This window comes from Ascaphus truei, chromosome 15 (assembly GCF_040206685.1).
Source record: "Ascaphus truei isolate aAscTru1 chromosome 15, aAscTru1.hap1, whole genome shotgun sequence".
NCBI lineage: Eukaryota > Metazoa > Chordata > Amphibia > Anura > Ascaphidae > Ascaphus > Ascaphus truei.
Genome location: NC_134497.1, coordinates 2400677 through 2428011, shown reverse-complemented (window position 1 = coordinate 2428011; position 27335 = coordinate 2400677). Strand labels below are relative to the sequence as shown.

Genomic DNA, 27335 nt, shown 5'->3' with positions numbered 1-27335 from the left:
TTGTGACCCGAGCCCGGTGTGCCATTCCCAGCCTAGTGTGCCGGCCTAACTAACCAAGCCTAAATTAGTGTGCAAATCCTAAACTGCCAGCCCATGCCTAATATGCCAGCCATAAATCTAAGCCTAATTCTAAACCCTAGTATGGCAGCCCAGCTCTAACCCCAATATGCCATTTTAACCCATATATGCAGGCAGCCTGGCGCTCACCTTAATATGCCAGCCTAACCAGCCCTGTCTGATTACTCTAATCTGGGGGCTTCCGGAGCATGTTATACAGGCGGCTGACGGACAAATACACTATTTATTTCCAGGAAGTGTCTGTTTACCCGGCTGCCAGCGATAGAAGTTTCTCCCTCTCCTTTATTTAGCCGTCAATAATTTTCTACCAGATTATTAGGCATGTGAGGGTAAGGCGCAATTATACTAACCGCGACGGCATGCTCGTCGCGAATAAACCTCAATCCTATCTGGCCGCCCATAGTGCGCGCTACCGCATTTTGAAAAGACGTAAAAAAATGTATTTTCAAGCGACGGCCGCGTCACATGAGCAGTTCAGCCAATGAGGGCGAACCGCTCACGTGTCGTCACGCCTTCGACGCATCGCACAGGCCACGGATCTCCTCTGCTGTAGGCGCGCGCCGTGTGCGCCGGCACTATAATCTCAGCCTAGGATGCGCGATTATTAGTTGGGGTAAGGGTCGGACTCCACAAAGTGTCTTTATTATTTTGCTGGCAGGTAATAAGGCTGCACCATTGCTTTCTATACCCAGCTCGCTGGGTAAATGGCCTCTCTACTTTCTTTTTATGGTGGCTTTATTGTATATTTTTTCGTGCGTTTTGTTGAGCGGCTGAATGGGAGCGGCTAGTTCTTACAATGGCCGTTTCATTGGGTTTTTGACCCTTGCATTGCTGGAGTTTTGTTAAATGTCCTCCGCAGCCTGTATCCCATTGCTTCTGTTGGGGCCAGCGCCTTTCTCTGTGTCTTATACAACGCAGGAAACGTATGATACCTGCGCCATGTTACTGCACGTGAGAAGCAGCAGGGCAGTCTTTATCTATTGCGTATTGCCTGTCTGGGACAATAAAATGCATAGCCAGCATTTAAATCTTTGCCGTATAGGCCATTTAAACCGGTCAGCCAGTCCTGTCGTTTTACTGTTTTTAATCCTCAGAAATCGAGGGGTAACCAACACCCCCCCAAAAATGTGTTCTAGGTGTGGTAACACATTGCTAGACGCCCTGCAAGCCGCGACGATCAGTGCCCACCACAGTCTGTTGCGCGACGCCTGACTTGTGTGTACCAGACGTACCTAGTGCTGGGGTATATGGGGTATATGGGATGTATTTGGCAGCCTGGAAGTTGATTTCTGCATTTCTTGTATCTGCAGATAAGACGCTTGACTCCTCTTTTGATTTGTGTTGATTAGATGTGATGGCGGTTCCAGTGGCCTGAGCTCTGAGCTTCACTCCTGCGTGGGCCTGTGTTGCATGTTCTCTGCGTTCGGTCCCGGCTGTGTCTTTGCATCGTCGGTATCTTTGTGATGTACACACAGCCATCGTGATGCCGTTCTGCAGGTACACGGCTCACAGGCCACTGTTTTCCGTTTGAAAAAGGCCCGGGCAGTAAACACTGTAGCAATTTGTTCTGCAGGAAATTAAATGGCTCGTCTTAAACGGAGTTAGTTTTATTGGGTATGTTAACCTTTTCCGGCGCCTGCATTGCATTTAGCACCTTCTCCACCTTTAAGGCTTTGTCCATAAGTATCTCGCGCCGAAACAAATTCTAGGACGCCAATGCACATGCGCATTGTGCGTGCACATGCGCTACAGGGAGAGAGGCGCTACAGGGAGAGAGGCGCTACAGGGAGAGAGGTGCTTCCGAATACAAATAAGTTTGTATTTCCAGGGTGACGCTGGGTCACGGAGGAGCGCGCAAGCTTGCGTGTTCTACTATGGACGCAGCCTTGGACCCATCTTAAAACACACCTCTGTAACGAAATATATTTATTTATTTATAATTTATTTATTTATTTATAAAATATTTTACCAGGAAGTAATACATTGAGAGTTACCTCTCGTTTTCAAGTATGTCCTGGGCACAGAGTAAAACAAATAATACATGGTTACAAGTACAGTTACATAAATGAAATGGAACCCAATGAAATATATGGGAAGCTCCGTGGCTGATACTATACACCTCATACATCGACCGTGGCCCCCTGCAGACATACTTACCAGAAAACCCTTCTACTGTCTGTACGTTCCTCCTACTTGCCAATTAGATTGTAAGCTCTAAGGGGCAGGGACTAATTTTCCTATTGTTTTGTCTCAAGCGCTTATTCCCATTGTGTCTAATGTTATGTCTCATGTGTTACTGCTGTGACGCGCTGTGTACATGTATGAATGTATATCTTTACATAGTGCCATCCCTCGCTGGATGTAGAATTGGAATAGGCCTCACAGGTGCATGTTACGTACCTGCAGAGAATAATACATACCAATAATATTTCATTGGGAGTGTTGGCTCAGTGGGAAGAGTTGATGGAGTACGATGGTTTCCATGAGAAGGTATCTGCAGTATGTGCAGCTGAAACGTTATTTTCACTCATTCCTTTTTGGGGGGGTTTAAGCCCCCTCGGTATCGGAGAGCCTGCATCACACTGCAACGTTTCATTTAATCGCGCTCAAGGGACGGAACAAAATAAAGTCCACATTGTGCAAGAATGGAGGCGATGAGGAGCAGCGCTAGCTGGTCCTGCGCTGCTAGCCTTGCCCATCCCAGCAGGTTTGGGGCTTGGTAGGGACTTGTACTGCTCTCTACGCCGCAAATCAGGACGGGACTTTACAAGTATGTTTGGCTGAGGAGGGCCCTTGGGTGCTTTTAAAGGGGCAATTCGAGGCGTTCCTGTTTTTTTATTATTACGGGATTTATGCAGGGGGTCTCTGCAGCTGGACCCCATTCATTTCAGCTCCGGGACCCCCTGCTTCCGGCGGTACTTACCTACGTAGTGGGTGCCGGTATCTGCTCCAAGTTTCACAATATGGCCTATTTTCAGCGCTCCCGCAGCCTGCGGGCAAATAGAACGCTGCGACGTCACCCGGGGCGGCTTCCTATTGGCCCACGTGGCGCTGGAGCTTTAAACTGCAGGAGATACGTCCCCTTCGGAAGTTAATATCTCTGGAAGCAGCGGGTACCCGGAGCTGAAATGAATGGGGGGGGGGGAGGGGGTGTAGCTCCGGAGACCCCCTGCTTCAATCCTGTATAATGAAATTGTGGGGGGGGGGGGGGGGGAAACTCCATGAATTGCTCATTTAAAGCTGTCATTTTAATTTCTAACTGTGGCCAGTAAATAAGATTTCTTCTTGAACCTTTTTGCCAGATCTCAAATACTTTCACTGCATCAATCATATCATTTTTATAGCATCGTTTCGCATGTTTGTTTTTGGATATGTAGCTTGCTTGGCGCATACTTTTGTTCCTTGGCGCTATAGATATGCATTTCTCAGGCACGGGGGATTCTCTTCCCCAAAGACAATCTATGTTTGGTGCCTGAGGCACAGCGAGATAAAGTGACTCGCCCGAGGTCACATGGAGCCGACACCGGGAATTGAATTGGTTTCCCCGATTCACGCCCGGTGTCATTGTTATCAGCCCGTGTCTTGGCTCACCGACGCTCCGTCCCGGTCACTGCATACACGTGCGCGTCGGAGCGCCTGGCGGTGCGGGCACCAGTTTGATCGGTGTCCCTAGGGTTGTGATGGGATGCGCGTGCAGGAAGTGCAGGGGGAGCAAAGACGAGCTTTTTGGCGGGGGGCGCGGCCATGACATCACGCAGCTGGTTCGACCTCATTGGTTAAACCGCCGCCGTGACGTGGCTGCCATGCCAAAGACTTGCCTTTTGGCAAAGGTCGGTTGTGCATCGCGCTTTGTGTGCGCCCGCGCACGCGCTGACTGGAGCCTGCCACATATCGGGCTGTACTTGGTGAGGGGCGCGCGCAGCCACAAAGCCGACGGGTTCAGTTTCTGCTTTTGTGGATACGGGCGGCGTGGAAGGCCCCGTTTAGAACGGATTACAATAGATTGCTCTTGCGTCAAAGCAATTCCATTCCAATGCGAATGCATGCGCTGTTTATACTGCCGCGGGAAGGCTGGCGACGTGGCGCAGTTATTGCTTGAGATTGTTGTACCCATTGGCAGAAGGGGGGGGCTGTAGTTTGCTCCATTTACTGGTGTTGGGGAAAGAGAAGATACACAGAGGACTAAAGTGCAACGTTACCAGTTGGTTGCCTGCCCATGACAGACTGAATACTAACAACTGTCTAGGACATTTGGCCGCAGATGTTATCGCCGCAACCAAATGGCCACCGGTACTTCGCTGCAACGCACCCGCCGCAGGAGTCTGCCACTGCTGCCCTAAAACCTGTACCCTACGCCCCTACCCTAAAACCGCCTACCCTAATCCCTTACCCTAAAACCCCTACCCTAATTCCTTACCCTAAAACAGCCTACCCTAATCCCTTACCCTAATTCCTTAACCTAGCACCCCCTACCCTAAAACACCGTACCCTAATCTCTTACCCTAAAAACTGAAAACCCCTTACCCTAATCAATTAACCTAACACCCCCTACCCTAAACCCGTGCCCTAAAACACACTACCCTTATCCCTTACCCTAAAAAATCCCTAACCTAATCCCTTAACCTAAAACTCCCTACCCTAAACCCCTACCCTAAGCCCCTACCCATAGCCCCTAACCTAAACCCCTACCCTAAACCCCTACCCTAAACCCCTACCCTAAACCCCTACCCTAAACCCCTACCCTAAACCCCTACCCTAAACCCCTACCCTAAACCCCCGCTATCCTAAGGCCTTACCTTTTACACCCCCTACTCAAAGCAGTAAAACCCCTTTATATTAACCCTAAACAGTAATAGGATTTACCTTAGAAGCGGCCGGCGGCGGAGGGTCAGTCTGCGGCCTAACGCTGGCGGTGATTTGTCCCAGTCCGTACTAACACGGCGCCCGTTACCTGCTGTTATACGGGACGCCCAGTTCAGCAGTTAGTACAGCCAGAGTATCGAGCGTTGGCAATGTGAAGGGGTTTGGGGCAGAAATGTAAACTCAATACCCTGTCTTAACTTAGCATTATTTTTGCAGATCGCACGCCTGCGCGGCTCGGGTTGTTGTGTATCGCTAATCCAGTGATGTTGCCAATAGGATGCACTGTTCTGGATGTTGTTTTCTCCAGGAAATAGCCGCTGCCGGCGGGATTCACTAACAAACTGATTTTGGCTCGGTCCCATCTTCTCCTATTTGAATAAATAGGGAAATCAGCGCTCGCCGCCTTCGAAAGGCACACGCTGCTTTTTGCGGTGTTAATCAGCGCTGCTAGACGTTATTCTGCACTGGCGCGTTGCCTGTTTGAGATGGAATATTTGGTTACAAATTATTTAATTACAGAATAATCACGCATAAATGTGAGGTTCTATTACGGATAATAAAAACAAAAAGTGTAATGTTTTTAAGTAAAAAGGCAGTTTATTGTTAAGCTATGGCTCCCGCTCATCTGGTCACAGGTTTTCTTAATGTGGATCCATATTTATAGTCCCAAACATAATGAAATAATGTGCCCTCCTCTAATCTCTAGTTCTGTATGCGCACAACGGATGGATGTTTCATTACTCCCTTAACCTGCTTAACCTGTCCAAAGTTGAACTGATAATGTCCCTTTTCTGTAGCGGTTGAACAAAGTTTAATTCCTTTAGTGTCAGTGTTGTTGCTCAACATGCTAAACACAAAGGAATCGGGATATATGCAACTTGGGATGCCCCAACTAAATGAGGGCAAAAGCAAACACAATAGGGGAAGGATATGGGTGCTGCAGGCAAAATCACCCAGTCAGGGTAACAGCATATAAAACAAGAGGGCAGCCGAGCACACCACAGTCCAGTCATTAAAATGACCTTTTTGCACTAATTCTGTTGCCTCTCTTGTCTGGTGTGCTCGGCTGCTCTGTTACTCAACATGCACCATCTCCTTTCTCAGCAATGATTGTGCTTAAGAAATGCCACAGTCCCGACAGTGACTATTCAGGATGTGGAATTGGAGGGTTCTTGACCACAAACCCAATTCCGGCCTGGCTGTAATGCAGGACTTTGGGCTACAACTGACATTTAAATCGGCAAATCTGACTATGTTGGGGCATATTCAATTTGCTTATGTTGGTACCAAAGGTCTCGCCAAGGTCGGTGCTCCCCGGTCCTCAAGAGCAACCGACCTGGTCAGATTTACAAGACCTCAGTAACTAGCACTTAATGAGGGTTTGGTGAATGATCACAGACGGCTTGCTGAGGTGTGTATGTCCCTGGAAACCGGGCCTGTGGGTTTCTCTGTAGGACTGGACACTGGCAGCCCTGTCCTAGGTCATAAATGTTTCCACAATGGGGAATTTCCATATTGCTGAAAGATCCTTCTGCTCTGATATTTCAGTGCCCCCCACTCCCTCCCTCGAGCTCTGGTGGGGGGGCTTTTTTTGTTGCACTTTATCACACATTGCTTTCCAAGAGGAACATTAGGCGCTGCTTGTTGTTGCATTTCTGTTACCAGAAGTGGGGGAGCCGGGTTTAGGGACAGATTGGTGCGTTAGAGCCCGTCCGTGCCCTCATTTCTATGCTGTGAAACCGCAGTGCCAGCTACGTGATCTCTTGAAAGACTGGCAGAATTACATAGCAACAAAGTAACCGTCCTGCAAAGGCTTGTCAAAATTCACTTTGCAGCAACACAAGTTGCAAAGTGTGTCTAGACCTGTCCCACGCACCTATAATTTCTTGACCCTTTCATGTAACCTGTGTTTGGCCATGCCTTGACCCACAGTTGCTGTATTCCCTTATTAAAATAAATGCACCTCCCCGATTTCTGCTGCAATCCTACATAGGCCGGTGTCCAAGTATATCTATCTGTCTCCATCGTCCGTCCCCATCCCCCCCTCCCCCCCACCATGACAACGCACGCCAATGCCTGACCCCGCTGGAACAATTGACCTCGGTCCTTCATATCCACTTCCTGTCTGAGTTCCTGGTCCTTCATATCCACTTCCTGTCGGCTGGGTCCTACTTTAAACATGGTTGTAACTGTTACTTGTAATGTTCCCCCGCCCCCCACACCCTTTCATATCACGCTTGGTGCCTGATGTCATTTAAGTAGCAAGGTATGGCTGCGCTTATAGTGCCTTGCGACGGCGACGCGGCGTTGCTCCGAAACACATACATTGACTCCGTCGCACGCGCTTATGGTAATCGCGACGTCGCGACCAAAAATTTTGAAGCCGGGTACATTTGATTTTTTTTTAGAGACAGTCACCACATGTGACGTGATCAAATTGCGCTGCCCGCCCCCTTAGTGACGTCACTGGCCTTGTCTCCAGCGACGTCACTAAAAACCTAATTACAACTTTTGCTAATGGCGACGGGTGACGTCATCGGTCGCGTCGCCAGCACTATAAGCGCGGCCTAAAGGTGCAGCTGGACTAGGCGAAGAATATTGCAGTTGAAATAGTGAAAGCAGCCCGCTGTTTAACATGTTTCTAGTAACGCATTAGCAGGCAGTATCTAAACGAATCTGCAATAAACCACCCAAAAGTGACATTAAAAAAGCAGCTTGGGTATAAAGGTATTCTGTATTGCTTCCAAACACTGCTTTAGGTAAACGGTACTCGGTGCTACCAATAGTTTAAACACTTGGAAACAGGTTGTAGGATACATGTATATATATTTCTCTAAGGATGTCTGCACATCCATCTGTGATAGCCTGAACAGCCTGTATTTCTCCCAGACAGCCAGGGAGGGTGCACATCTTTCTCTCCTCCCCTCCCCCATTTCCCCCCTCGCCCCTGTGATATACACCTTCTCTCATCTCCTACCTCAGCTCCTCCAATACCTGGGACCTCTCTCCTACCTCTCTCCCTGCATCTCATTATACCCTCCCAGGCCTGATTTATACACCTCTCTCTCACCTCCTACTCCTCACCTCCTCCTATACCTGGGACCTCTCCCCCCCTACCTCTCTCCCTGCATCTCATTATGCCCTCCCAGGCCTGATTTATACACCTCTCTCGCTCTCTCACCTCCTACTCCTCATCTCCTCCAATACCTGGGACCTCTCCCCTCCCACCTCTCTCCCTGCATCTCATTATGCCCTCCCTATTGCTTTTCCTGTTTGCTGATTCCTAACTTCTTTGTAAACTTTTCTGTTGTCCCCAACCTTCCCCACTCCCCTCCTATCCACATTTCTTCGTCTCTCCTTCCCTCCACCTATACTTGTGCCCATACACTGCACCACTATGTACACACCTTTCCAAACAACTTCTACACCCCTTAATAAAAAGCAACCCCACTAATCCTCTTCTCACCACCGCTATATCTATCTACCCTTCCTTGCTGCTGGGGATATCTCTCCTAATCCTGGCCCCAGCCATACACCTGCCCTCACCCACACCCTCCTGCCCTCACCCACGCCCTCCTGCCCTCACCCACGCCCTCCTGCCCTCACCCACGCCCTCCTGCCCTCACCCACGCCCTCCTGCCCTCACCCACGCCCTCCTGCCCTCACCCACGCCCTCCTGCCCTCACCCACGCCCTCCTGCCCTCACCCACGCCCTCCTGCCCTCACCCACGCCCTCCTGCCCTCACCCACGCCCTCCTGCCCTCACCCACGCCCTCCTGCCCTCACCCACGCCCTCCTGCCCTCACCCACGCCCTCCTGCCCTCACCCACGCCCTCCTGCCACCTCTTTCGTTTGCTGATGGTGTTAACCCATCTAATTTAATACCAACCAACCTTAAAACTCACCTCTCAGAAGAAGCGTTTCAACATCCTGCACCCATGGCTACTGTCCCACAGTCCCCCTCCCATTGTGGCCAAGCACTGCCATCTACAGCACGTATTCCCTCACCTGCTGTCTCTGTGACTCTCCCATCATACCACTTAGATTGTAAGCTCTCCGGGGCAGGGGTTTGCTTTGCTGTTTGACTTTGCTGCGCTTATTGTATTATAATTCGCTGCATGATATTGACTTTGTAAAGCGCCGAATACACAGTCAGCACTATATAAATAAGGCTACATATGCACCCCCCTCTGTAACAGACTGAGCGGTCTCAGTCACCCAGGAAACTGGGGGGGGGGGGTGATTTTAATGGCAGTGGAGACGGCAAGGAGACAGAGGAGATGAGGGAGTGAAATATGCACAGAGGGGAGCAGGGAGTGAGTGTAAAGTGGGGGGGAGGGGGGAGGAGGCGGAGAGCGGTGTGCACATGGGGGAGGAAACGGAGAGCAAGGAGAAGTGGAGACATGACATAAGATGAGGGAGTGTAGTGTACACACAGAGGAGTACACACAGTAAGGCAGGGATTGGGAAACGGAGCAGAGCATGATAGGGAGAAGGAGACAGACAGAGAGACAACAGGGGGAATGGAGAGCAGTGTGGGCAAAGGGGAGGAGAGACAGCAAGGTCAGGAGGAGGAGGGGGAAAGACTGCAAGGAGAGGATGAGACAGATGAGAAGTAGGAAAAGGAGGGAGTGTAGTGTGCAGATACAGTGAGGCAGGGCATGATGGAGGCGTGAGTAAGGTGGGGAACAGGGGACAAGAGACAGGCATCACGTGGTGGGGGGAACACAGAGTAATATTTAATAACCTTTCATATCTCCTATATGGGCGTATGTTTGGCTGGGTACTGCTAGTTATTACATTAAAGCGGAGGTGAATTCCAGACGATATGTTCACACTTCCCCTGTGTTTTTCAGGTAGCCCTTTCCAACTCCACCGCACTGAACAACCTGCACTGAAGCCTGTTTGCCGGCAGCAGTTCGCTCTCATGGAAGTGGACATGTCTCAAGTTCAGAATGCATCTGCTGCCCTCTCAGGGAGTCCAATCCTGAACAAAAACCAGCACCCTCCCCTCCCCCAACCTCTGAGTATCCCCCCTGCTGCCACTCCTCTGCCCTCTGAAAATGCAGGTAGACCTCTCCAAAACTCTGCTTTACCCTCTGCCTCGGTTACATCCACCAGTGCAGCTGCAGGTAACCGCGACCGCCTCACTGTCCCTCCTGCCTTACATAGCTGGAATAATATTGGTTGTCTTGACTTGTTTAAAGAAGCAATCCAAGCAGTTTTTATTTAACATATGAATGAGGTGAACCCCATTAACTTCAGCTCCGGGCACCCCCTTCTTCCAGAGATACTTAACTCCATAGGGGGTCTGGTAGCCCCTCAACTAGCAGGGTTCACTTAATGGCAGCGTTTCAAAGCTACCGCGCCCTGTGGGCCAATAAGAAACCGTGACATCATCAGGTTCCGCTTCCTATTGGTTCACATGACGCGGGAGCTTTAAACGTTGCTGAGATACTGACGCCCCCTTCGGAGGTCTATCTCAGGAAGCAGGGGGTCCCCAAAGCTGAAATTAACAGTTCACCTCTGGAGATCCCCCTCCGTCAATCCTGTAATAAAAAGATGAAACCCATACTGCAGCTTTAAATGTTCAATACTTGCTGAGAGCAACCAGTAATGACTGAAGATGTTCTCGTGAGTCTGGTGAGGCTTCCTGTGACATGTCTTTGCTCCGTGAGTTCCAGCCGAGCTCACAAACCACTTCCATTCAGGACCCAGTTATCAGGTTATACTTTGAACATGGCATTGTATTTCCCAGGGAGCATTGGCAGTGTGAAAGCTGCGTGTGGGTTTATTGCCGTAAGAATGAGGTACAAACTTGTTAGCTTAAATGTAACTGATGTTGAGGTCTTGTCTGATTTGTGAGTGCGAGTCCTATTGCTGTGTTTTATTTTCCGGCACGCAGAAGGTACGTCGTATTTAGCGTCCGATCGCGACATTGTGGCTGCATAATAATGGTGTTACTATCGTTTGTTTCAGTTTCTTCCAACATGGCAAACCCCAAAGAGAAAACCCCAATGTGTCTTGTGAATGAGTTAGCCCGTTTCAACAAGGTCCAACCGGAGTACAAACTCCTGAGCGAACAAGGCCCGGCTCATTCAAAGGTAAATATGACCGTCGTCCTTGTCGCCATCCGGGCATTATACAGAGTGCGCATCTCCTTGTATTGCAGCTGTGTGAGGTTTCCGTGCATTATACAGAGTGCGCATCTCCTTGTATTGCAGCTGTGTGAGGTTTCCGTGCATTATACAGAGTGCGCATCTCCTTGTATTGCAGCTGTGTGAGGTTTCCGTGCATAATACAGAGTGCGCATCTCCTTGTATTGCAGCTGTGTGAGGTTTCCGTGCATTATACAGAGTGCGCATCTCCTTGTATTGCAGCTGTGTGAGGTTTCCGTGCATTATACAGAGTGCGCATCTCCTTGTATTGCAGCTGTGTGAGGTTTCCGTGCATTATACAGAGTGCGCTTCCCCTTGTATTGCAGCTGTGTGAGGTTTCCGTGCATTATACAGAGTGCGCATCTCCTTGTATTGCAGCTGTGTGAGGTTTCCGTGCATTATACAGAGTGCGCTTCCCCTTGTATTGCAGCTGTGTGAGGTTTCCGTGCATTATACAGAGTGCGCATCTCCTTGTATTGCAGCTGTGTGAGGTTTCCGTGCATTATACAGAGTGCGCATCTCCTTGTATTGCAGCTGTGTGAGGTTTCCGTGCATTATACAGAGTGCGCATCTCCTTGTATTGCAGCTGTGTGAGGTTTCCGTGCATTATACAGAGTGCGCATCTCCTTGTATTGCAGCTGTGTGAGGTTTCCGTGCATTATACAGAGTGCGCATCTCCTTGTATTGCAGCTGTGTGAGGTTTCCGTGCATTATACAGAGTGCGCTTCCCCTTGTATTGCAGCTGTGTGAGGTTTCCGTGCATTATACAGAGTGCGCATCTCCTTGTATTGCAGCTGTGTGAGGTTTCCGTGCATTATACAGAGTGCGCTTCCCCTTGTATTGCAGCTGTGTGAGGTTTCCGTGCATTATACAGAGTGCGCATCTCCTTGTATTGCAGCTGTGTGAGGTTTCCGTGCATTATACAGAGTGCGCATCTCCTTGTATTGCAGCTGTGTGAGGTTTCCGTGCATTATACAGAGTGCGCATCTCCTTGTATTGCAGCTGTGTGAGGTTTCCGTGCATTATACAGAGTGCGCTTCCCCTTGTATTGCAGCTGTGTGAGGTTTCCGTGCATTATACAGAGTGCGCTTCCCCTTGTATTGCAGCTGTGTGAGGTTTCCGTGCATTATACAGAGTGCGCTTCCCCTTGTATTGCAGCTGTATGGTGCGCCTTTAGAAAACCTAAATTCTCAACACGTTAAAGTTGCAGAATAAGTGGAAATTCTCCCTTATTGCCATTCCAAGCGAGTAACTCCCGGCAGCTTCATGGGACATTTTAAGGAGCAATCCAAGAGGATTTAAAATGTTGCTTTTTTCTATCTCTATATAATTGAATCAGGGGGTCTCCGGAGCTGAACCCTGCTGATTTCAGCTCTGGGACCCCCTGCTTCCGGAGATACTTACCTCCGAAGTAGGTGTCGGTAGCTGCTCCGGCTCAGCCAGCAGCGCTTTAAGGCTCCCACGTCACGTCGGCCAATAGGAAGCCGCACCGATGACGTTGCAGCTTCCTATTGGCCATCAGGATGCAAAAACATTCAGCAGCGGACATATTCTGAACCCCCGGCAGCCGTGGCGAGCGGCAACCGGCACCTAGTTCGGAGGTAAGTATCCCGGGAGCAGAACTTAACGGGGTTCAGCTCCGGAGACCCCTGCTTCAATCCTATAAAATAAATATCCTGGAAATAATCCACCGCCTGGGATTGCCTCGTTAGTGAGCTGCACGAGGCTCTGCCGTCCTGTGTCTAATCGCTCTCATAACGCAGAACATGCAGGTCTTCTGCATGAAACACGTGAAGCACCCATGTGCATGACCGATATCACAGGCACACGTGTAAATAAGGGTGACGTGTTTCTTACATCTTGTAATCCTACTTTCTGTTTATGTGGAGCTGGGGTTTGGGCCACTGATGTAAATAATTCAGGCACCTGGAGACCTGCATACTACACACGAGAATAACAATGTACCCTTTAACACTAATGCCAAATAGGCTTTTAATCCATTATTTTGTTCATGAATACGTTCCTAATTTAGACTCCAAATTTGGGTGGCATTGTCCTAAGTTGAAGTAAGACGTGCTGATTCCGGTACTGCCCCAGTCAGTATTGCAGCAAAGGGATGTCCGTTTTTTGCATTCGAATTGTCTGTTTCTTGACCTTTTCCCATATAGATGCTTCTCTGGTTAGTCATCTGTCACAGTGGCAGGGCTCTGAGAAGCATGTTATACGCGCTATATATAGAATAATGTCCCATTCAGCATGCTCGCTGCCCGCTCCTTTCCCTGCTTAACACAAGTTGGAGAACCGGCCCATTTGGGATGTGATGTGCAAACCGTATTGCCAAGATCTAGTTGAGATTCTTTAAGGTAACTGGGAGGGAAGTCTCTATCTAGGTCAGGGGAAGCCAACTCCAGTCCTCGAAACCCGCCAACAGGTCAGGTTTTCAGGATATCGGCACGTGTGGCTCAATTGGTCCCTGCTTCAGCGCAGTAGGCTCAGTCTTTGACTGAGCCGCTGATTGAGCCACCTGTGCTGAAGCAGGGATAGCCTGAAAACCTGACGTGTTGGTGGCCCTTGAACGGACGTTAGCCACCCCCTGCTCTAAGTCTTGGTCTCCAGCTCTGATTAATACTTTTTAGAGAAGGACTTTGTCTTGCAGCACCCATCTAGCGATTGGGAACGTTCAGTGTAAAGCCAGTGTCCAGGCAATTCTTTCCTTTCGGTTTCCAAGCTTCACGCGGCCTAAAAATGGCCAGTCTCCTGTTCCCAAGCTGCTCTGACAGTAGGCGGCTTAAGAAAAACCGCTGGCTTTCGATAGGAATGTTGACCCGGTTCATTTGTAGCTGCCGTGGTGAAATGGTACTGTAGCTATTTTTTTAGGTGACGTCAACAGACCAAGTAATTAGCATGAATGGTAGAAAATGTATTAACGACATAGCAGGGCGAGCAAATATTATTGCATTGTTAAATGGGAAGCTTCCGGAGTAGCGCATGCGTGGGGAAGGAGTCTTGTGCAATATCCAGCACTGAAGTACAGTTCTGTACGTCTCGGGTGTCCTGACTCGGGTTAGAGGTCCACTCGGGGGTTTGTTCCCCTGCGGGCTGCCGCCATGACATACCCCCTCTCATCACACCGAGATAACTTGGTGAATATTGGGGACAGCTGTTTTCCTTCAACTTATTTTAAGGGCCATTGATTTTAAAAGATGTCATCCAAAGTGGGAGCAGAATTAATTGAAGGCAGAGGCAGCATGATGCTTTGATTAGGTTACACCTGGGCATTCCCCGTGTCTTCTGCTGCGACTCGCATAAAGAGTTGGTGGCCCAGTTCTACCCGCGTTCATGCCCGTACCATTAGTTACTTGGTTTCTAGTTGGGACTGCATTGTAATAGATGGCAGATTTGAAGGGTAGAAAGGGCTCTGGGATAGGTGCTCAACTCAAGCCCTCCCCTCCCCCCCAACAGGTCAGGTCTTAAGGGTATCCCTGCTTCAGCTCAGGTGGCTCAATCAGCAGCTCAGTCTTTGAGCCACCTGAAGCAGGGATATCCTTGAAAGGTGATTGAAGTTGAGCTCCCCTGTATTACACCACAGCAAGATCATTTTCAGCTAAATGGCAAAAAAAACCATACGCCGTGTATAGCGGTGCTGGGCACAGATTTCAGGCCCGCTGGGTTTTATCCATTCTGCCGAGTTTTGAATGCAGCAAAGATAAGCGCCAAGCCCGGCACAGGGCGTTGTATTTATCATGCCACGGCGCAGTGGCGATTTCTGTGCCCGTTTTAGAGGGACAACAAGTGGAGTGTTGTATTTGCTGAACACGCTTCAGCACAGTGCTACGTAAATCCATTCACCCTGAGAAAGCCGCCCCTACTGTAAAGTCGATTTTATCTAAGGAGAGCTTGTGACTCCTTGTCTCCCACTTCTCAGGTGATTCCCCTGGGACGGTGGCAGGATTACAGCCTTCTTGAGAGAGTGGCAGAAGATCACCCAAGACAAGTGGGTATTCCTTATTGTGTCCGTGTACTTGTATGTAGTTCCTGAGGCGTTCTCTGCCTTTCTCAGGCGCCCTCCCAGCTTTCCAAGAATCTGGTCTGAGAGCAAAACAGCCCCAAATCAATATTTCCTATTTCATGTAGGGTGTGGCTGGCTGTCTGTGTGGCTCTGTCTGTCTGTGTGGCTGGCTGTCTGTGTGGCTGGCTGTCTGTGTGGCTGTCTGTCTGTGTGGCTGTCTGTCTGTGTGGCTCTGTCTGTCTGTGTGGCTGTCTGTGTGGCTGTCTGTCTGCGTGGCTGGCTGTCTGCGTGGCTGTCTGTGTGGCTGGCTGTCTGTGTGGCTGGCTGTCTGTGTGGCTGTCTGTGTGGCTGGCTGGCTGTGTGGCTGGCTGGCTGTGTGGCTGGCTGGCTGTGTGGCTGGCTGACTGTGTGGCTGGCTGACTGTGTGGCTGTCTGTCTGTGTGGCTGTCTGTCTGTGTGGCTGTCTGTCTGTGTGGCTGGCTGACTGTGTGGCTGGCTGTCTGTGTGGCTGCCTGTCTGTGTGGCTGCCTGTCTGTGTGGCTGCCTGTCTGTGTGGCTGCCTGTCTGTGTGGCTGCCTGTCTGTGTGGCTGCCTGTCTGTGTGGCTGGCTGTCTGTGTGGCTGGCTGGCTGACTGTGTGGCTGGCTGTCTGTGTGGCTGGCTGTCTGTGTGGCTGGCTGTCTGTGTGGCTGGCTGTCTGTGTGGCTGGCTGTCTGTGTGGCTGGCTGTCTGTGTGGCTGGCTGTCTGTGTGGCTGGCTGTCTGTGTGGCTGGCTGTCTGTGTGGCTGGCTGTCTGTGTGGCTGGCTGTCTGTGTGGCTGTCTGGCTGTGTGGCTGGCTGACTGTGTGGCTGGCTGACTGTGTGGCTGGCTGACTGTGTGGCTGGCTGACTGTGTGGCTGGCTGACTGTGTGGCTGGCTGTCTGTGTGGCTGGCTGTCTGTGTGGCTGGCTGTCTGTGTGGCTGGCTGTCTGTGTGGCTGGCTGTCTGTGTGGCTGGCTGTCTGTGTGGCTGGCTGTCTGTGTGGCTGGCTGTCTGTGTGGCTGGCTGTCTGTGTGGCTGGCTGTCTGTGTGGCTGGCTGTCTGTGTGGCTGGCTGTCTGTGTGGCTGGCTGACTGGGTGGCTGGCTGTCTGTGTGGCTGGCTGACTGTGTGGCTGGCTGTCTGTGTGGCTGGCTGTCTGTGTGGCTGGCTGACTGTGTGGCTGGCTGACTGTGTGACTGTGTGGCTGGCTGTGTGGCTGGCTGGCTGTGTGGCTGCGTGGCTGGCTGTCTGTGTGGCTGGCTGTCTGTGTGGCTGGCTGTCTGTGTGGCTGGCTGTCTGTGTGGCTGGCTGTCTGTGTGGCTGGCTGTGTGGCTGGCTGGCTGTGTGGCTGGCTGTCTGTGTGGCTGGCTGTCTGTGTGGCTGGCTGTCTGTGTGGCTGGCTGTCTGTGTGGCTGGCTGTCTGTGTGGCTGGCTGTGTGGCTGGCTGTGTGGCTGGCTGTCTGTGTGGCTGGCTGTGTGGCTGGCTGACTGTGTGGCTGGCTGTCTGTGTGGCTGGCTGTCTGTGTGGCTGGCTGTCTGTGTGGCTGGCTGTCTGTGTGGCTGGCTGTCTGTGTGGCTGGCTGTCTGTGTGGCTGGCTGTCTGTGTGGCTGGCTGTCTGTGTGGCTGGCTGTCTGTGTGGCTGGCTGTCTGTGTGGCTGGCTGGCTGACTGTGTGGCTGTCTGACTGTGTGGCTGGCTGTCTGTGTGGCTGGCTGTCTGTGTGGCTGGCTGACTGTGTGGCTGGCTGACTGTGTGGCTGGCTGTCTGTGTGGCTGGCTGTCTGTGTGGCTGGCTGTCTGTGTGGCTGGCTGTCTGTGTGGCTGGCTGTCTGTGTGGCTGGCTGACTGTGTGGCTGGCTGACTGTGTGGCTGGCTGACTGTGTGGCTGGCTGGCTGTGTGGCTGGCTGGCTGTGTGGCTGGTTGACTGTGTGGCTGGTTGACTGTGTGGCTGGCTGGCTGTGTGGCTGGCTGACTGTGTGGCTGGCTGGCTGTGTGGCTGGCTGGCTGTGTGGCTGGCTGTCTGTGTGGCTGGCTGTCTGTGTGGCTGGCTGGCTGTCTGTGTGGCTGGCTGTCTGTGTGGCTGGCTGGCTGTGTGGCTGGCTGGCTGTGTGGCTGGCTGACTGTGTGGCTGGCTGGCTGGCTGGCTGTGTGGCTGGCTGGCTGTGTGGCTGGCTGGCTGTGTGGCTGGCTGGCTGTGTGGCTGGCTGACTGTGTGGCTGGCTGACTGTGTGGCTGGCTGACTGTGTGGCTGGCTGACTGTGTGGCTGGCTGACTGTGTGGCTGGCTGTCTGTGTGGCTGGCTGTCTGTGTGGCTGGCTGGCTGTCTGTGTGGCTGGCTGGCTGTCTGTGTGGCTGGCTGGCTGTCTGTGTGGCTGGCTGTCTGTGTGGCTGGCTGTCTGTGTGGCTGGCTGTCTGTGTGGCTGGCTGTCTGTGTGGCTGGCTGTCTGTGTGGCTGGCTGGCTGTGTGGCTGGCTGGCTGCGTGGCTGGCTGGCTGCGTGGCTGGCTGGCTGCGTGGCTGGCTGGCTGCGTGGCTGGCTGGCTGCGTGGCTGGCTGGCTGCGTGGCTGGCTGGCTGCGTGGCTGGCTGGCTGCGTGGCTGGCTGGCTGCGTGGCTGGCTGTCTGCGTGGCTGGCTGTAAACATGAAATGCCTCAGGTGACAATCCGTGACCCCTTGCTTCCGGAGATACCTCCGAAGTAGGTGCCGCTTGCCTCTCTCCTCGGCTACCGGGGTTCACAATATGTCCGCTCTTCATAGATTTGCCTGCAGACCAATAGGAAGCCGTGACATCATTGTGCGGCTTCCTATTGGACCATGTGACGTGGGAGCTTTAAACGTGAAGGCCCTGCTTACTGAGCCGGAGGAGCTACCGGCACCCACTTCAGAGGTAAGTGTCTCCAGAAGCAGGGGGTCCTCGGAGCTGGAATTAATGGGGTTCAGCTCTGGAGACCCCCGACTTCAATTCAATTTGAATGGCATAAACTGATTGAACTTTTATACCTGCAGTGCGGTGAACTTTCGTTCTTTAGGGAGGAGCGGCCCAGTGAGTAACGACACTGACTGGCACTGAGTGTGAATCAGGGGAGCCGGGTTCAATTCCCGGTGTCGGCTCCTTGTGACCTTGGGCAAGTCACTTTATCTCCCTGTGCCTCAGGCACCAAAACCATAGATTGTAAGCTCCACGGGGCAGGGACTGTGTGTGTAATATTCCTATGTGCTGCGTATCGCGCGCTGTACTGTAATTGTGACGCAATGTGTGTCCCGTTGGGAGAAAAGCGCTATATGGAATAAAGTTATCAATCGCGCATACACGTTTTGGGGGGTTTGGGTTTTCTGTATCGAGTGTTTCCAGCTGCAAAGCTTGGGCAATATGTATATTTAGGAATGAGAAATCCCATTTAAGGCACATTTGTGTTGTTTTTTTGGGGTAAATGTGGTGCTATAATAATAATAATTTCTTTGCCCCGGTTTTGCGCTGGTTCTGCTGTTGGGAGACGGATACTGGGCACCAATTTTTCTTGGGGTTGGGCTGATTTCTGCTGTAGATTTAAGTATTTGGGAACTACAGTATATGGTACAGTGAGATATTTCACCCCCCCCCCCCCCTCCCAAACCTCACCCACACACATTGAATCCCGCAGGAACACTCCTATTCTGTGCCATCGAAGTGTGTTATCTGGGATCACAATGGCGCCTGGCACATCCGTAGAGACCATTCCCTTGGAAGTTTTGGCTTTCTTGCGCCTTACTGATGAGCGTTAATATGGCATTGTAGCTATCTCTATATATCCGCTGGTGCAGAGGAATGCTGCGTTCAGATTTGTGATGTCTCGTATACGGCCGTGATCATTTTTATGGGTTGTCTTCTCAATATTCATCTTCAGATGAAAGCAAAGCTCCCCCCCCCCCTGAATCAGTGTCCCTCTGACCTCATCTGTGATCACCCGACCTCAGCAACATTTCTATACATAAACATGGCAGCCAGTGCCAAGTCACAGTGTCAGCACCTGATTTGTATTGGACGCGACGCTAACCCAGCGGTCATGTCCCCCGAGTGAAACGTCTCGCCGCCCCAAATAGGGTAACCATCCTGGTTCAGCTCGGGAGACAGAAGTATTCGGGGCTATGTGCTCCCCCATCTCTGGGTAACTGGGTCTTTCTCCTTCCAGATGTTTACCGTGCAGCTGACTCTCGGGGACCAGCACTGGGAGGCCGAAGGAACAAGTATTAAAAAAGCGCAACATGCGGCTGCTGCCAAAGCCTTGGAGGGGACAGACTTCCCCAAGCCCACCGCCCGCCCTTCTCGCGGTGAGGGAAAAAATCCAGGTACAGGTTTAGAACCTTGCATGGCATGTAAACGTGTGCGCTTGCATGGCATGTAAACGTGTGCGCTTGCATGGCATGTAAACGTGTGCGCTTGCATGGCATGTAAACGTGTGCGCTTGCATGGCATGTAAACGTGTGCGTTTGCATGGCATGTAAACGTGTGCGCCTGCATGGCATGTAAACGTGTGCGCTTGCGTGGCATGTAAACGTGTGCGCTTGCGTGGCATGTAAACGTGTGCGTTTGCATGGCATGTAAACGTGTGTGCTTGCATGGCATGTAAACGCGTGCGCCTGCATGGCATGTAAACGTGTACTCCTGCATGGCATGTAAATGCGTGCGCCTGCATGGCATGTAAACTTGTGCGCCTGCATGGCATGTAAACGTGTACTCCTGCGTGGCACGTGTGCGCCTGCGTGGCATGTCAACGCGTGCGCCTGCATGGCATGTAAACGTGTGCGCTTGCGTGGCATGTAAACGTGTGCGCCTGCATGGCATGTAAACGTGTGCGCTTGCATGGCATGTAAACGTGTGCGCTTGCGTGGCATGTAAACGTGTGCGCTTACGTGGCATGTAAACGTGTGCGCCTGCGTGGCATGTAAACGTGTGCGCCTGCATGGCATGTAAACGTGTGCGCCTGCGTGGCATGTAAACGTGTACTCCTGCGTGGCATGTCAACGCGTGCGCCTGCATGGCATGTAAACGCGTGCGCTTGCATGGCATGTAAACGTGTGCGCTTGCGTGGCATGTAAACGTGTGCGCTTGCATGGCATGTAAACGTGTGCGCCTGCATGACATGGTCATTTAAAGGTGTGAACCTATTGGGTAGTAATGGAACACAATGTGTATCTTGACGTGTGCCCCGGTATCTTGACGTGTGCCCCGGTATCCTAACGTGGTCCCCGGTCACATGGTCCACTTGAGTCTCGTCTGGGGAGAAATGTAGTATTTGTGACATTCTCAGGCTTGCAGCTGTAAGTGTAAGAATGGCGTCCGTCTCTGCGCTGATTCCCATCGCTTTGGAAATGGTGGAATATCTTACCTGGCGGTGTTTATTGTATAAAAAGCTATTATACTCACCAGTGACACGTTACCAAATATGTATAGCACTGGTTTTGTTTTATTGCAATTCCAATAAATGAGGCCAAGTGGGACTCTGCCTCAAAGTGGGTTCCGGCTGTAATATAATCCCGCTATGCGTGTAATATAATCCCGCTATGCGTGTAATATAATCCCGCTATGCGTGTAATATAATCCCGCTATGCGTGTAATATAATCCCGCTATGCGTGTAATATAATCCCGCTATGCGTGTAATATAATCCCGCTATGCGTGTAATATAATCCCGCTATGCGTGTAATATAATCCCGCTATGCGTGTAATATAATCCCGCTATGCGTGTAATATAATCCCGCTATGCGTGTAATATAATCCCGCTATGCGTGTAATATAATGTGAGCCGGGTTTCTGGTCGGTGCTATCATTTCCGGGAGGGCACAGATGGGCAGTGGAGTAAACCATTCTCAGAGTTTTCTTTCTCGCCCGCTCGCCCCCAGGAGCAGTTCGCAGCGCAGTTATTGGCGCAGTTATTGGCGCAGCTGTGCAGATACCTTGCAATGTGTTGCTTGTAAAATGACGTTTTGCAGCAATCATCATATGGTCCCAAAGAGGAATTCCCGAGGCAGCGCGGGGAGCAACGCATGTTTGGCTTGCTACTCCGGGAGCCAGTCCATGATGGCGAGATGGGGCCTTGCTGTAATTACTCACATGAATTCGGTCATTCAGCGGTTAAACACAAGCCGGCAGGAAAGTCGTCCTTTGCGATGGTGATTTATTGGTGTTGTGTTTTTGTTCCTCAGATAGCATAACCCCGACGGTGGAACTGAACGCCCTGTGCATGAAGCTGGGGAGGAAACCCACATACAAACCCCTGGATCCGTACACTGGCATCCGCTCCACGTACAACTATAACATGCGAGGCGGTGCTTACCCCCCACGGTACGGTGCTTACCCCCCACGGTACGGTGCTTACCCCCCACGGTACGGTGCTTACCCCCCACGGTACGGTGCTTACCCCCCACGGTACGGTGCTTACCCCCCACGGTACGGTGCTTACCCCCCACGGTACGGTGCTTACCCCCCACGGTACGGTGCTTACCCCCCACGGTACGGTGCTTACCCCCCACGGTACGGTGCTTACCCCCCACGGTACGCTGCTTACCCCCCCACTGTACGGTGCTTACCCCCCACGGTACGGTGCTTACCCCCCACGGTACGCTGCTTACCCCCCACGGTACGGTGCTTACCCCCCACGGTACGGTGCTTACCCCCCACGGTACGGTGCTTACCCCCCCACGGTACGGTGCTTACCCCCCCCACGGTACGGTGCTTACCCCCCCACGGTACGGTGCTTACCCCCCCACGGTACGGTGCTTACCCCTCACGGTACGGTGCTTACCCCCCACGGTACGGTGCTTACCCCCCACGGTACGCTGCTTACCCCCCACGGTACGGTGCTTACCCCCCACGGTACGGTGCTTACCCCCCACGGTACGGTGCTTACCCCCCACGGTACGGTGCTTACCCCCCACGGTACGCTGCTTACCCCCCACGGTAAGGTGCTTACCCCCCCACGGTACGGTGCTTACCCCCCACGGTACGGTGCTTACCCCCCCACGGTACGCTGCTTACCCCCCACGGTACGGTGCTTACCCCCCACGGTACGGTGCTTACCCCCCCACGGTACGGTGCTTACCCCCCCACGGTACGGTGCTTACCCCCCCACGGTACGCTGCTTACCCCCCACGGTACGCTGCTTACCCCCCACGGTACGCTGCTTACCCCCCACGGTACGGTGCTTACCCCCCACGGTACGGTGCTTACCCCCCACGGTACGGTGCTTACCCCCCCACGGTACGGTGCTTACCCCCCACGGTACGGTGCTTACCCCCCACGGTACGGTGCTTACCCCCCACGGTACGGTGCTTACCCCCCACGGTACGGTGCTTACCCCCCACGGTACGGTGCTTACCCCCCACGGTACGGTGCTTACCCCCCACGGTACGGTGCTTACCCCCCACGGTACGGTGCTTACCCCCCACGGTACGGTGCTTACCCCCCACGGTACGGTGCTTACCCCCCACGGTACGGTGCTTACCCCCCACGGTACGCTGCTTACCCCCCACGGTACGCTGCTTACCCCCCACGGTACGGTGCTTACCCCCCACGGTACGGTGCTTACCCCCCACGGTACGGTGCTTACCCCCCACGGTACGGTGCTTACCCCCCACGGTACGGTGCTTACCCCCCACGGTACGCTGCTTACCCCCCACGGTACGGTGCTTACCCCCCACGGTACGGTGCTTACCCCCCCACGGTACGGTGCTTACCCCCCACGGTACGGTGCTTACCCCCCACGGTACGGTGCATACCCCCCACGGTACGCTGCATACCCCCCACGGTACGCTGCTTACCCCCCACGGTACGGTGCTTACCCCCCCACGGTACGGTGCTTACCCCCCCACGGTACGGTGCTTACCCCCCACGGTACGGTGCTGAGGAGCAGCTGTTCTGTGTAACTTCCAGGCAGAAACACACACTTTCTGGGAGGAGGCAATCCGTTTTTTTATTATTTTGTTTACACAAAGGATTGAATCAGGGGCTCTTCGGAGCTGAACCCCATTAATTTCAGCTCCGTAGACCCCCTGCTTCCCGCGATACTTTCCGTAATTAGATTGTAAGCTCTTCCTAAATGTCACTAATGTCTGAAAGTGCTTCTTCTCATTGTGTGATTTGTATAATTTATTTACGATTGTCACGTGTATTAATGCTGTGAAGCGCTATGTATATTAATGGTGCTTTATAAAGACATACATACATACATACATACAGACACATACATATATTCATACATTCATTCATTCATTCATACAGACATAGAGACAGACACACACAGACACACACAGACACACACAGACACACACACAGACACACACACAGACACACACACAGACACACACAGACACACACAGACACACACAGACACACACACAGACACACACAGACACACACACAGACACACACACATAGGGTGTGCCGGTCTCCTATCGACTAGCAGGGTTACCCTCGCCCTGCCAGCCAATAGGAAGCTGTGACGTCATCAGGTTCCGCTTCCTATTGGCCCGTGTGACGCGGTTAAAGAGCAGAGATACCGGCGCCCCCTTTCTGATTCACGTATCTCGTGAAGAAGTCGCATCCCACGGGGGAAACGGGCACAAAACGGACGTAAAACTGACGGAGGCTGGATCGCTTCAACGGGTGGAACAAGTATTTTATTGGATCCTCCGCAACGTCGTATCGCACAGACTGAGAGTAACGTACATGTCCACTGCCTAATGCTCCCACGTGGGATGTTACTTCTGCGATTTCGTGGGCAGTGAGCACGCGAACTTCAGGCTCATCCAGTCGTGAGTACCTTACTGTACAAGACTGGTTATGGGTCGTGAGTACCTTAGTGTACAAGACTGGTTATGGGTCGTGAGTACCTTACTGTACAAGACTGGTTATGGGTCGTGAGTACCTTACTGTACAAGACTGGTTATGGGTCGTGAGTACCTTAGTGTATAAGACTGGTTATGGGTCGTGAGTACCTTAGTGTACAAGACTGGTTATGGGTCGTGAGTACCTTACTGTACAAGACTGGTTATGGGTCGTGAGTACCTTACTGTACAAGACTGGTTATGGGTCGTGAGTACCTTACTGTACAAGACTGGTTATGGGTCGTGAGTACCTTAGTGTACAAGACTGGTTATGGGTCGTGAGTACCTTAGTGTACAAGACTGGTTATGGGTCGTGAGTACCTTAGTGTACAAGACTGGTTATGGGTCGTGAGTACCTTACTGTACAAGACTGGTTATGGGTCGTGAGTACCTTACTGTACAAGACTGGTTATGGGTCGTGAGTATCTTTGTGTACAAGACTGGTTATGGGTCGTGAGTACCTTACTGTACAAGACTGGTTATGGGTCGTGAGTACCTTACTGTACAAGACTGGTTATGGGTCGTGAGTACCTTACTGTACAAGACTGGTTATGGGTCGTGAGTATCTTTGTGTACAAGACTGGTTATGGGTCGTGAGTACCTTACTGTACAAGACTGGTTATGGGTCGTGAGTACCTTACTGTACAAGACTGGTTATGGGTCGTGAGTACCTTACTGTACAAGACTGGTTATGGGTCGTGAGTACCTTACTGTACAAGACTGGTTATGGGTCGTGAGTACCTTACTGTACACGACTGGTTATGGGTCGTGAGTACCTTGGTGTACAAGACTGGTTATGGGTCGTGAGTACCTTAGTGTACAAGACTGGTTATGGGTCATGAGTATCTTTGTGTACAAGACTGGTTATGGGTCGTGAGTACCTTACTGTACAAGACTGGTTATGGGTCGTGAGTACCTTGGTGTACAAGACTGGTTATGGGTCGTGAGTACCTTACTGTACAAGACTGGTTATGGGTCGTGAGTACCTTACTGTACAAGACTGGTTATGGGTCGTGAGTACCTTACTGTACAAGACTGGTTATGGGTCGTGAGTACCTTACTGTACAAGACTGGTTATGGGTCGTGAGTACCTTACTGTACAAGACTGGTTATGGGTCGTGAGTATCTTTGTGTACAAGACTGGTTATGGGTCGTGAGTACCTTACTGTACAAGACTGGTTATGGGTCGTGAGTACCTTACTGTACAAGACTGGTTATGGGTCGTGAGTACCTTACTGTACAAGACTGGTTATGGGTCGTGAGTACCTTACTGTACAAGACTGGTTATGGGTCGTGAGTATCTTTGTGTACAAGACTGGTTATGGGTCGTGAGTACCTTACTGTACAAGACTGGTTATGGGTCGTGAGTACCTTGGTGTACAAGACTGGTTATGGGTCGTGAGTACCTTACTGTACAAGACTGGTTATGGGTCGTGAGTACCTTACTGTACAAGACTGGTTATGGGTCGTGAGTACCTTACTGTACACGACTGGTTATGGGTCGTGAGTACCTTGGTGTACAAGACTGGTTATGGGTCGTGAGTACCTTGGTGTACAAGACTGGTTATGGGTCGTGAGTACCTTACTGTACAAGACTGGTTATGGGTCGTGAGTACCTTACTGTACAAGACTGGTTATGGGTCGTGAGTATCTTTGTGTACAAGACTGGTTATGGGTCGTGAGTACCTTACTGTACAAGACTGGTTATGGGTCGTGAGTACCTTACTGTACAAGACTGGTTATGGGTCGTGAGTACCTTACTGTACAAGACTGGTTATGGGTCGTGAGTATCTTTGTGTACAAGACTGGTTATGGGTCGTGAGTACCTTACTGTACAAGACTGGTTATGGGTCGTGAGTACCTTACTGTACAAGACTGGTTATGGGTCGTGAGTACCTTACTGTACAAGACTGGTTATGGGTCGTGAGTACCTTACTGTACAAGACTGGTTATGGGTCGTGAGTACCTTACTGTACACGACTGGTTATGGGTCGTGAGTACCTTGGTGTACAAGACTGGTTATGGGTCGTGAGTACCTTAGTGTACAAGACTGGTTATGGGTCATGAGTATCTTTGTGTACAAGACTGGTTATGGGTCGTGAGTACCTTACTGTACAAGACTGGTTATGGGTCGTGAGTACCTTGGTGTACAAGACTGGTTATGGGTCGTGAGTACCTTACTGTACAAGACTGGTTATGGGTCGTGAGTACCTTACTGTACAAGACTGGTTATGGGTCGTGAGTACCTTACTGTACAAGACTGGTTATGGGTCGTGAGTACCTTACTGTACAAGACTGGTTATGGGTCGTGAGTACCTTACTGTACAAGACTGGTTATGGGTCGTGAGTATCTTTGTGTACAAGACTGGTTATGGGTCGTGAGTACCTTACTGTACAAGACTGGTTATGGGTCGTGAGTACCTTACTGTACAAGACTGGTTATGGGTCGTGAGTACCTTACTGTACAAGACTGGTTATGGGTCGTGAGTACCTTACTGTACAAGACTGGTTATGGGTCGTGAGTATCTTTGTGTACAAGACTGGTTATGGGTCGTGAGTACCTTACTGTACAAGACTGGTTATGGGTCGTGAGTACCTTGGTGTACAAGACTGGTTATGGGTCGTGAGTACCTTACTGTACAAGACTGGTTATGGGTCGTGAGTACCTTACTGTACAAGACTGGTTATGGGTCGTGAGTACCTTACTGTACACGACTGGTTATGGGTCGTGAGTACCTTGGTGTACAAGACTGGTTATGGGTCGTGAGTACCTTGGTGTACAAGACTGGTTATGGGTCATGAGTACCTTACTGTACAAGACTGGTTATGGGTCGTGAGTACCTTAGTGTACAAGACTGGTTATGGGTCGTGAGTACCTTACTGTACAAGACTGGTTATGGGTCGTGAGTACCTTACTGTACAAGACTGGTTATGGGTCGTGAGTACCTTTCTGTACAAGACTGGTTATGGGTCGTGAGTACCTTGGTGTACAAGACTGGTTATGGGTCGTGAGTATCTTAGTGTACAAGACTGGTTATGGGTCGTGAGTACCTTACTGTACAAGACTGGTTATGGGTCGTGAGTACCTTAGTGTACAAGACTGGTTATGGGTCGTGAGTACCTTAGTGTACAAGACTGGTTCTGGGTCGTGAGTACCTTACTGTACAAGACTGGTTATGGGTCGTGAGTACCTTAGTGTACAAGACTGGTTATGGGTCGTGAGTACCTTAGTGTACAAGACTGGTTATGGGTCATGAGTACCTTAGTGTACAAGACTGGTTATGGGTCGTGAGTACCTTACTGTACAAGACTGGTTATGGGTCGTGAGTACCTTACTGTACAAGACT

General features: G+C 51.4%; 1 protein-coding gene across 7 annotated transcripts in view; it reads left to right on the top strand.

Moving 5' to 3' along the window:
* Positions 1–27335, top strand: part of STAU1 (staufen double-stranded RNA binding protein 1) — a 51448-nt gene that overhangs the window by 1280 nt on the left and 22833 nt on the right. For 2 of the 7 annotated variants that reach the window (XM_075571272.1, XM_075571276.1), the window contains exons 2-6: positions 9798–10073; positions 10921–11045; positions 15025–15093; positions 19297–19453; positions 21310–21448. In XM_075571272.1, the coding sequence (XP_075427387.1) occupies positions 9869–10073; positions 10921–11045; positions 15025–15093; positions 19297–19453; positions 21310–21448 (695 nt within the window). In that variant the 5' untranslated portion in view covers positions 9798–9868. Of the gene's footprint in view, positions 1–9797; positions 10074–10920; positions 11046–15024; positions 15094–19296; positions 19454–21309; positions 21470–27335 lie in introns of all 7 variants that reach the window. The other 5 variants (XM_075571270.1, XM_075571275.1, XM_075571274.1 and 2 more) reach the window with 4 other exon arrangements.